Consider the following 11,600-nt stretch of genomic DNA (forward strand, 5'->3'; position numbering starts at 1 on the left):
AGAGAAATAATTTGGGGCGCCTGGGTGGCGCAGTCGGTTAAGCGTCCGATTTCAGCCACGTCACGATCTCGCGGTCCGTGAGTTCGAGCCCCGCGTCAGGCTCTGGGCTGATGGCTCGGAGCCTGGAGCCTGTTTCCGATTCTGTGTCTCCCTCTCTCTCTGCCCCTCCCCCGTTCCTGCTCTGTCTCTCTCTGTCCCAAAAATAAATAAACGTTGAAAAAAAAAAAAATTAAAAAAAAAAAAAAAAAAGAGAAATAATTTAAGAAATTACATGCAATTTTATAACTTATAGGGCTTTGGTTTCAGTAATGGTGATGATTATAAGGACCAACTCTCCCACTGAAAACATCTAAGAATATCAGAGAATGGGGGAAAGACACATATGTAATAAAATACATTTCAAAATCACCTTAAAAAACACTGGAGAGCTGACAAGAAAACAAGAAAATACACGCCAATATTTAACGAGAAGTGAAAACCAGGAGAGGTAAGCAAAGCAGTAATAAGAAATGGGCTGAAAATTCTCCAGATTTTTTTTTTTTTTTGGCAAATTTTGCAAATTCTGGCAAATACAGGCTTTTCCTTTCAACAGTTTTCTCAGTAAGAGGGTAGGAGTTATGACTCTAATCTTTTAGGAACCCCTCATGAAATGAGGCTGAGTCACAGAATATGCCTAATTAATATTCAGGTAAGGGTGAACCAGAAATAAACCCTACCCCCAGAGCATGCTAGGAAATTTATATCAGAATGACTGGAACAGTGGGGGGTGCAGGGGGTGAGGAAAAACAATTCATCAGAAGCTGTGGTCATGGGCCAGTTCTTGCTCAGGTCTGAAATGATTTGCTTTGCTTGTGTGGTCAAGGGAATCTTAAACTTTCAACTTGATTTAGGATAGGCCCAGATTTGCAATATTCCCAGGTACCTGGCAGAATAAAAGGCCTGTGTCCTACTCTTGAAAAAAGTTCTCACAAATCATTTAAGAAAAAAAAGTAGCACTCAATAAAAAATAAGCAAGCATAAGGAATACAAGAAAACAAAGGTTAGCGAGCAGGGACTAAAAGAGAAAAAAAGAGGTAGCTGAGAATTCTCCATGTATTCAGACACTAAAAGAATCATACACAGATTGTAGAACAGTTATGCAAAATTAAAAAAAAAAAAAGAACAGCTTGAAAATACTTGCAGTGAAGAGAAACTATAAAAACTGACTCAGCAAATTTTTATAAGAACTAACTAAAACTAGAACATATCCAGAATACACTACAGAGAAAAAAAGATAAAAAATCAAGTAAGTTAAAGGATAGGTAGGAAGAAGATTTAACTTACATTTATGATAGTTTTAGAAGACAGAAGGAATAAGAAATGGGCTGAAAATTTCCCAGAACTGATCAAAGATACAACACAGATTCAAGAAATCTAACAATTCTCAAATAAGATGAAGAAAAAGAAAACATGCATGTTCATATTATAGTGCAAATAAAGAACAGAAAACATAAAAAAATGCAGCCAGAGTAAAAAAGATTTCAAAGGCAATTAAAAACAACAGATGACTTTGCAACAGTAACAATGGAAGCCCTAAGACAGTGGAACAATAATTCTAAACCCAGAATTCTATAGAGAAAAATCATTTTAGAGTGAAGAATGGGAAATAAATAAAAATTCAAAAAATCTACAAAGTAACCCAAGTGGTGGTAACCAGCACACCCTCTCTAAAGGATATTCTAAAGGATGTACCTGAGGCAGAAAAAAAGTGAACTCTAAGGGTCTAAGGTGATGACAGAAGGAATAAAGGGTCTAAGATGATGACAGAAGGAATAAAGAGCAAAGAAAGTGGGAAATATAAAGATAAACCCAAATAAACACTGGCTGAATAAAACAGTAACTACTGTATGGAGATTTTTTTTTAAAGTCAATTTAAAGAATTGAAAACAGGAAGAAAAGTCAGTATAAGGTTAAATGGAATTTAAGTTAACTGCTGATATACTTATATCTGCCTGCTACTTATCTTTATAAATACATTTTGTTGGAATGTAGCCCCCACCCATTTGTTTAAATATTGTTTATGACTGCTTTCTTGCTACACAATGGCAGAGCTGAGTAGTTGTGACAGAAACCATATTGGCCTGGAAGAAATATTTACTATTTGACCCTTTAGAGAAAAAGTTTGCCAACTCCTGTTTTAAGGTCTTTTGCATTGTCTAGGCATTTGGTTCAGGTACTGCTTAACTTCAGATATTGGCAAATTAAGCATGCATATTGTAATGTATAGCTTAACCAACGAAAGGATAGAAAAAGGGTATATAACTTCTAAACTGATAAAAGAAAAAAATTCAAATGATAAAAATAAAAAAAAAAATCAGCCCAAAAGACAAGAAAAAGAAAAAAAAAAAAACTGGGACAAATAGCAAAACTAAGGTGACACATTTAAAGTCAAATATACAGGTAATTTTATTAAAATGTAAATGAGGTTAATGATTCAGTTAAAAGTTACAGATTGTCAGATGGGAGAAAAACTGGAAACCAACTATATCCAGAACATAAGGACACAGAAAGGCCTTAAGTAAGGAAAAAAATAGCCCACACAAAAACCAACCAAAGAACTGATACAGCTTTGTAAATGTTAGTCAAAGTACAAAAAAAGCTAGAGACAGAGAGGGTTACCTCATAATGCCAAAGGTTAAATACACCAAGAAGTATCTCGTGAGGTATGCATTTAATAATTTAGCCTTAAAACACACAAAGCAAAACAAACTGAACCACAAGGGAAACTCACAGATCTGTTTGATTTTATCTATGAAGAAATGTTAACATACTTCTCTTTAAAAATTATAGATGAAACAGACCAAAAAAAAAAAGTAACATTATAAACAATTTGAACATAATTAATAAATCTGACCTAAAAAGTATATATAGAGTACTATATGCAGCGATTGCAGAATTTTTTTTTAACGTTTATTTATTTTGAGAGAGAGAGAGAGCGTGCACATGCACATGCATACGTGCATGCAAGCAGGGGAAGGAAGGAGAGGAAGAGACAATCCCAAGCAGGCTCAACACTCAGCGCGGAGTCCAACACAGGGCTTGATTCCACGACCTGGGTATCATGACCTGAGCCTAAATCAGGAGCTGGATACTCAACTGACTCAGCCATCCAGGTACCCCGGAATATATTTTTTTCAAGCAGAGAACATTAAAACTTTGACCATATGCTGGGCCATAAACACAAGTCCTGATGGATTTGATTTGATTTGATTTCTTAAATGTTTTATTTATTTTTGAGAGAGAGGGAGAGAGAGAGAGAGAGAGACAGAGGGCAAGCAGGGAACAGGGAGAGAGAGGGGGAGACGTAAAATCTGAAGCAGGCTCCAGGCTCTGAGCTGTCAGAACAGAGCCCGATGTGGGGCTCAAACTCACGAACCATGAGATCATGACCTGAGCTGAAGTTGGACGCTCAACCTATTGAGCCTCCCAGGTTCCCCATGTCCTGATGCATTTTAAAGGAATGAACTTAAAAGAGTATGTTCTCTGATCATAATGCAATTAAGCTAACATAAAAAAGATATAACAAAAGTTAAGAGGACACATTAACAAAATAGAAAAAAAACATGTAATAGCAACTGATCTAGGAAAAAAAAGACATAAATAACTATATTACAAAAGAAATTACTATAACTCCTATAGACATGTAAAGGAGAAGGTTTATGAAGAACCTTATGCCAATAAATTTGAAAATTTAGGTCAATGAACAAATTCTTAGAAAAATGTAATCTATGAATACTAACTCAAGAAGACACAGAAAACCTACACACGGTCCCACAAATAGTAAAGAATATACCTCAGTGGCCCAAACTCTAAGCCCATACTGGTTCCTTAATAAATTTTACCAAACTCCCAAGGAAGAAGTAATTACAATATTAGTGAATGCATCCAAGAATAAAATGGGAACATTCCCATGGGGCGCCTGGGTGGCGCAGTCGGTTAAGCGTCCGACTTCAGCCAGGTCACGATCTCGCGGTCCGGGAGTTCGAGCCCCGCGTCAGGCTCTGGGCTGATGGCTCAGAGCCTTGAGCCTGTTTCCGATTCTGTGTCTCCCTCTCTCTCTGCCCCTCCCCCGTTCATGCTCTGTCTCTCTCTGTCCCAAAAATAAACGTTGAAAAAAAAAAAAAATTTTTAAATGGGAACATTCCCAAATAATTTTCTGAAACTAGAATCATACTGATACAGAAACTTGAGAATACCAAAATGGAAAATGAGAGGTCAATCTCACTAATGCACAGAAATACAAAATGAATGCATGGATAAGGTATATATACATGTATAATACAAATGAATTCTGCAAAGTATAAAAAGCTTGATATGATAATGAGACACCATGCAAGTTTAGCTTAAAATAGAAAATCAATTAAAATATTATTCGTATTATTAGAAAATTATAGATTAAAAGAACACACATGAAATAATCAAATACAGAAAAAGTATTTGATAAAATGTAACTACCATTCATGATAAAATCTGATAACAAACTAGGACTAGAATTTCCATAATCTAGTCCTCAAATTATTTCTAGAAAAAATTTAAGAGCAAACGTCATGGTGCAATTGTGGAAGTTTCCCCTCTATGATCAGGAGTTGCAAAACAGTCTGTACAGAAGAGGTAATATAGCGGGCCTGAGACGGTTATCTTTAGGCTAGTGTGTGGGAATTTGAATGACTGGTAAATGGTTCCCTAAACTAACATAAAACTTTTCCTAAAATAGTAAGTACGGTTCACTGTGCCTGAATTGTCTGTAAAACAATATGGTTTGATTTCCTTTTCTTCTGGGAGTCTGGAATTTGGCACCTGCTAGGCAGAGGGTGCTTATGTGACCAGCCCCCATAAAAACCTTGGGCAGTGAATCTCTGATGAGCTTGCCTAGTAGATACTACTTCACATGTGTTATCACAACTCATTGACAAAGGGATTAACTGCATACTGTGTGGACTTGGGGCTTAAAACATAAATGTCTACTACCAACATTAGTACTTGACACTGAATGGGAAGTCCTAACATAAGGCAGTAAGGCAAGAGAAAGAGAAGAATAAGGACAGAAAGATAAAAAGAAATTGTGATGAAATGTTTAATAAATGTATTAACTTCACAAATGTATATAATTGAAAAATTTCAAGGTGTCTATTGATAAGGCACTGGGATAAATTTTAGTACTATAAAACATAGATTATAATAACACAAAATAAATAACAACAAAAATCTCATTCTTAAATACCAGCAAAGAGATAAAAAAAACAAAAAAAGAAAATGCTATTTAAAAAAGCATGAAAAAATAAAGTGCCTAGGAATAAATCTAACAAAAAATGTGTAAGATCTCCACTGAGAAAATTAGAGAGATATTAAAGCTATTAAGTAAATGCAGATACAACACAGTGAAGGATTTCAAGATTTAATACTGTAAAGAAGTCCAATTACCCAAGTTACTCTATAAAATAAATGCAACCCCTATCAAAATTCCCAGGAGAATTTAGGGGACTGTAGAGTCAACAGGCTGATTCTTCACATTTTTATAGAATTACTAACAGCCATACCCATACTAAAGTATAGCCATACTCTAAAAAATGAACAAAGTCATAGGAAATACTCTATGAGATAATTAGTTGCAGTAAAAAACTACAATTAAGAGGGGTGCCTGGGGGCCCAGTCGGTTAAGCCTCTGACTCCTGATTTCAGATCAGGTCATGATCTCACGGTTTGTGAAATCGAGCCCCATGTTGGGCTCTGTGCTAACAGCGAGGGGCCTGCTTGGGGTTCTCTCTCCTGCTTTCTCTCTGCCCTTCCCCTGCTTGCTCTTTCCATCTTTCTCTCTCTCAAAATAAATAAACATTAAAAAAAAAAAAAACTACAAATAAAGGAGTGTAGTATTGGTGTATATAGATAAGTAGACCAACAGAATAGAACAGATAGGTCAGAAACTGCCGCAAACATGTATGGACGTGTGATATATGACAAAGGAGGTCCTACAGAGCAGTAGGGAAAGGATGAATTTTTCAATAAATGGTGCTAAGAAAGTGGATTATCCATATGGAAAATTAAATGGGATCTCCACATGATACACAAAAATTAATTTCAGGTAGTTTACAGTCATAAATGCAAGATGCAATGCTTTACATAAAGCTTTTAGAAAATAATTATGGAAGAAGAGATTCATAAATTCAAAGTATAAAAGAGTTTCTTTATAAACACATAAAACTACTAATAATAAAGGAAATGTATAATAAATTTGACTATATTAAAAAATTAAGACCATCTATTCATCAAAGACACTATAGAGAGTGAAAAATAAGTCTGGGAATGGAAGAAAGTATTTATAACATATACAACCACCAACAGGCATCCAAGAAATACAAGGAATCTCTACAAACCAGTAAGAAAAAGAAAGTTGACCAATAAAAAGATGAGCAAGAGACTTGAACAGGAATTCCACACGAGGGAATCTGAATGGCCAATAAAATATTTGAAAGATGCTCAATCTCATAAGGAATCAGAGAACTGCAAGTGAAAAACCCCAGTAAAATTACACAGCCATCAAATTTACAAAAATTTTAAAACCCTGACCATATCAAGTATTGGAGAGGATGTGACAACAGGTACGTACACCATTGGGAGTCTAAACTGGTATAACCACTTTGGAAAATGTTTTGGTTACATCCAGTAAAACTGAAGATGTGCACACCCCACAATAAAACAATTTCACTCCCAGGCGTAAACCCTAGAAAAAACAGGTGTGCACATAACCCAAAATTCATTAACAAAAGTGTTCACAGTTTTAAGGGTTTTTTTTTTTTTTTTTGTTATTACAGAAAACCCAGAGTCCATGAACAATAGAATGGATAAATAAATTGTAATATGGTCATAAACTAGAAAACTATTCAGAAGAAAAAAATGGATCAGGGAATGGCACAAGGGAGTGGCAGGGCATTTTTGAAGTTGATAATGTTCTAATTCTAGACCTGGGTGGTAGTTAATGGATGTCCACTTTATGATTATTCATTGAACAGCGTATTCCTATTTTATCCTTTTTATATATGTATGCAAGATTTCATGATAAAAACAAAAAATTTAAAGAGTAATTTATTTTTTAAGAAGAATTTTATGTTCTTTTTTTTAAAGTTCACTTATTTTGAGAGAATGTGTGCACACGCGCACACAAGCAGGGATGGACCAGAGAGAGGGAGAGAATCCCAAGCAGGCTCAACACGGCCTGTTAGGAGTCCGACATGGGGCTCAACTCACCAACCATGAGATCATGACCCGAGCAGAAACCAAGAGTCAGACACTTAACCGACCAAGCCACCCAGGTGCTCCTAAGCAGAATTTTAATTACCCTTAATTACTCTTGAGAAAAAATGCTGATGAATGATAATTTTCCTTTCAGATATGTGAAATGTCAAGTCTGTATCAGTACAGTAATACCAATAAAATAAGGTGTTTTAAAAGCAATAAAATTCTGCAACTCCAGTGCCAAAATGGCCTTTGAAAAAGGAACATAATTCCATGACATGATTCAATAACACTAGTAAAGAATTTCTAGAATGGCAGCTGAAATATATTTCAAACATGTAAACTTTAATTCTGCATACTGTTGAAGGAATGAAAAAGGGATAAAAGGGTATGAAAATTAATTGTATTAAAACAACAAGTCCTGTGAGTTTTTCCTTCAAAATTAGAATCTAGTCACTTCCCCATAATTTAACAGTATTATGCAAGCCACCATCATTTCTCATCTCAACCACAGTGATAACTTTGTAACTGGACTCCCTGCTTTCAATCTTCCACTTTTGCCCACTAATGCTCATTTTTCAGACAGCAGCATGAATGCTCTTTGAAAAAGCAAACGTGCTCAAAACACTGCCATGGCTTCTATTTTCACTTAGACTGTATTAGGAGCCCTTACCAGTTTCTCTAACCTCATATTCAATATTCTCCCCCTCACTCAACTATGTTTCAGTCACCCTGTCCCCATTTTAATCATCAAATGTACCAACTTCCCCCCCTAAGCCAGTCTTTACTTATGCTTTTATCACTACCTGGACAGTCTTCCTCCAAAGGTTCACGTGGCTGCCTCTTTCTCATTATTCAGATCACTGCTTAAATGTCATCTCTTGAGAAGCTTCTCCTGACTCCTATATTGAAAATACTTTCACAATCTCCTCCCAACAAACACCATTTTCATTTTCTTTAATTTCCTGTGCTTTATCTTCCACAGGTATTTAACTCTATCTGAAATTATAGCTGTGCCTCTCATCTGTCTCTCCCCACACTACAAGCTCCATGAGGGGAAGAACTTTGTTCTGGTCATAGATGTATCACTAGTAACTGCAATAGCTCTGGATCACAGTAGTCACTTAATACATTTATTAGGTTTAAAAATGAATCTGAGTAAAAGGAATTGTAACTGTAAGGGATGAAAAGAAATACTTACATGTTTATTGCTTATTGGTCTTTTTAAGAAAGCATCTCTAGAAATGTGGTCTGCTGTTCTTGCCACATCTTCCAAAAATCGATAATCTGAAAATTTCAAAATAGAAAAATAAACAAATGACATACACAATGGCCAGGAATCACCAATCTGCTATGCATAAGATGACTTACCACTAAGCAGATTCATTTCAGTAAACTGTTGTATGGAAACATATGCAGTTTTATCTCGAACTCCATTACATGTCAGTTCTGCTTTGTGTTTCTTTACACAGGGCAAACTGAAGAGACAAAGAGGAGGTACTTTTATACTCTGAGGTAAGAAGGGTATAGAGAGAGGTAGTAAGGTAGGAAATTACATATATACCTGCAGGAATATCGCATACAACGTGGACATTTGTACTTTGCTTCTTCTGTACCACAAGTTTCACACCTACAAAAGCCCACGAGAAACTTAATATTAATTCTACTTATTTATTCATAAACTTTAAATGGTGAGTTACTCATCACAACCAATTTACAGACATGTAGTCAGTGAATAAAGTATATGCCAGTAACCGATAAAATACTTGATAGCTGTCTAATATCCTTAGAAAATTCTCCTCTAAGAAACGGTCTCCAAATAACATTTACAATGTTGTCAGTACTACGTAATTCAAGAAGACGTATTAAATTAAAAAAAAAAAAATCATCTCACTTTTGACTTCTTTTTTCTACTGCAATCAGAGAATGGTATCATTCACTAACGTTTTAACTTGTAATTCCTGGCAATCTGCTAACAATTGTATGTGCACGCATTAATGAGAAGTCCAATCCATGAATTTAGATACTTAAAGGCACACACACCAGAAAAAGAATGTAAGACCCAGTCAAATTTACAAAATGTCAGCTGCATCTTTTCTTCTCAACTCCACAGCCAACTTAGAATGAGGATTACAATAACCTAGAAATACTATTAACCCTCATCTATCTTTAATTACTCTTCTAGGATCTTGGGATACTGAAAACCAAACTACAGTTATTTCTATTTGGCCCACTGTGTTCTAACAGTTAACAGTCCCAATTTTATTTCCTATGCTCTCACATGATCACACACTATAAGGAAATTAAATCAAAAGCAGTAAATATTCATAGAACCCATAAATTAGACAACTGAGTGACTTCAAGTGCATTTTTATCTAATTTTAACTTCTCCACTTTTTCATTGTTAGTTTTATTGGACTTTTCCTTATCTCTATCATCTCTTTAAGAATAATAGTGTGTCAAGAGCGTATTAAGTCAAACCAGAATCTGGCCCACGGGTTTTCTGGTCCCCAGAATTTTCACTTCCTAACTTGGCCACACTGGACACTAACAGCCTGAAGTATTTTCACTGTATTTGTTGTCATCTGACAAAACCCTGCCTTCCCAGTTCCCCCTTCCCTCCACCACCAACAGGCAGGCTCCAGGGACCAAAATCTGCATTTATTTTTCATTATTCTACATCTGGCTGCTAGATTTCCTTCAATCTAGACAACGGAGGACTCTACAGCATTTCCCCCAATGAATTTCTCCCTGTCCTACCTGGACATGGCCAGTTTCCGCTTGAAGCCCACTGGGGGATTTATGTGAGGTTCTTCTTTCATCTTTGTATCATCCATCACTTCTTCTTTTGGAAAGTACTTCTCTTCTTTTACACACATTTCACCCATCATTTCCTCCTTTTTTATATTCTGACCAACAAACACCTCCTCTTTTATCTCCATGGTAGCTTTCTTCTCTTCCTTCACATCTAGCCAGTCCATTACCTCTTCCTTCACCTTCACTTTCTCTTCCTTTACATCTGTTTCGTTCACCTTCTCTTCTTTTGCCACAAAACTACTATCCATCTCTTGCTTCACTTCCAAAGTGCCTGGTTTCTCCTCTTTCACCTTAGGTCCATCCTCTACCTCCTGCTTTACCCATCGGCCATCCAGCATCCCTTCTTCCATTTCTGACCAGTCCGTAACTTCTTGCTTCACAACCGTTAGGTCCACTCGCATTTCCTCTACCCTTTGCCCAGTTCCTTCTCTATCCTCTGTCTTCCCCATTCCTGTCAATCCGTTCCCCGCCTCTACACGGCCGGCCTCCGTCTCGGCTGTGCCCCCGACTCTCTCCCTACCGGACTTGAGCCGTAGCCGCGACCCCTCCGCTCCACTCTGCAGACCTCCTCCCAACGTCTCTTCATTTTCAACAGCAATATTCATCAGCTCACGACCCTTGGCCTTTGCGGCCACTCTGTCCTTCAATGAGGCTTGTCCACGCCAAAAGGAATGAATTGAGAGCTGGAACACCGAAAACCACCCACGTGTGAGCCGGAAAGCCGCAAGCAGCAAACGCCGGCCTTGCGCTTCCGTCCGAATCGTCGTAAAGCAACGCTTCCGTGCCTTTCCACTTCACGACTCTTAGAGCCCTTTACGGCTCTGCGGCAGTTGGGCCAAGAGCCTCCGAGAGAATCCGAGTGAAGCCACGCCTCCCTCTTCTGAGGCGGGGCTTCGCCAAACCCATCCCCTGGGGGGAGGCAGCCTCCGCCCTCTTTGCCCGCCCCCCTCATCTGTGCGAGGCCGTACTTTTCCGTACAGAGCAGAGGTGCCAGGCGGAGAAGACCAGTGTAAAACCCTGACAGTTTGGGGATGGTAAGACCCACCCTGATCTGCATTAAGGATGAATCTTGTATGAAAATGGAAGAAATAGCTAATGCCACGCCTCTGCAAGCTTCATTCTTCACCTGTACTCTGGAGACGACTGCATTACAAATCTTAGTATTATTGTGAAGATTAAATAGAATCATGCGTGGAAATAAGCTAATAGTTACTGAAATAAACTCAACATATGGTGGCTAGTGTTACAGGGTATCCTGAGAGGTTTCAGATAGGAAAGAAGAAATTAACTTTTATTCTTTCAATTCTGTAACAGTGCACAACACAGCCAGTTTCCCATTCCCAGAATCCTACAGGATTTTCTCTTTAAGACTATCTAGATCTAGATATCTCCCTACTTAAAGACTGGGCCAGAAGGTCAATCCCTGAGAACAGATCTAAAAAATACACACACACACACACACACAACAGAAAACAGGGGTGCCTGGCTGGCACAGTCAGTGGAGCATGGGACCA

The 11,600-nt window shown here is 37.4% G+C and overlaps 1 protein-coding gene across 2 annotated transcripts in view; it reads right to left on the bottom strand.

Moving 5' to 3' along the window:
• The window catches only part of ZNHIT6 (zinc finger HIT-type containing 6), a 106,700-nt gene extending 95,836 nt beyond the window's left edge, over positions 1–10,864 (bottom strand). For both annotated transcript variants that reach the window (XM_045478125.1, XM_045478124.1), the window contains exons 1-4: positions 10,030–10,864; positions 8,834–8,899; positions 8,641–8,747; positions 8,471–8,556 (exon numbers count right to left, since the gene is read on the bottom strand). In XM_045478125.1, coding sequence (XP_045334081.1) covers positions 8,471–8,556; positions 8,641–8,747; positions 8,834–8,899; positions 10,030–10,691 — 921 coding nt within the window. In that variant the 5' untranslated portion in view covers positions 10,692–10,864. The remainder of the gene's footprint in view (positions 1–8,470; positions 8,557–8,640; positions 8,748–8,833; positions 8,900–10,029) is intronic.
• Between the last annotated feature and the right edge of the window lie 736 nt (positions 10,865–11,600).

This window comes from Leopardus geoffroyi, chromosome C1 (genome assembly GCF_018350155.1).
Source record: "Leopardus geoffroyi isolate Oge1 chromosome C1, O.geoffroyi_Oge1_pat1.0, whole genome shotgun sequence".
Taxonomy (NCBI): domain Eukaryota; kingdom Metazoa; phylum Chordata; class Mammalia; order Carnivora; family Felidae; genus Leopardus; species Leopardus geoffroyi.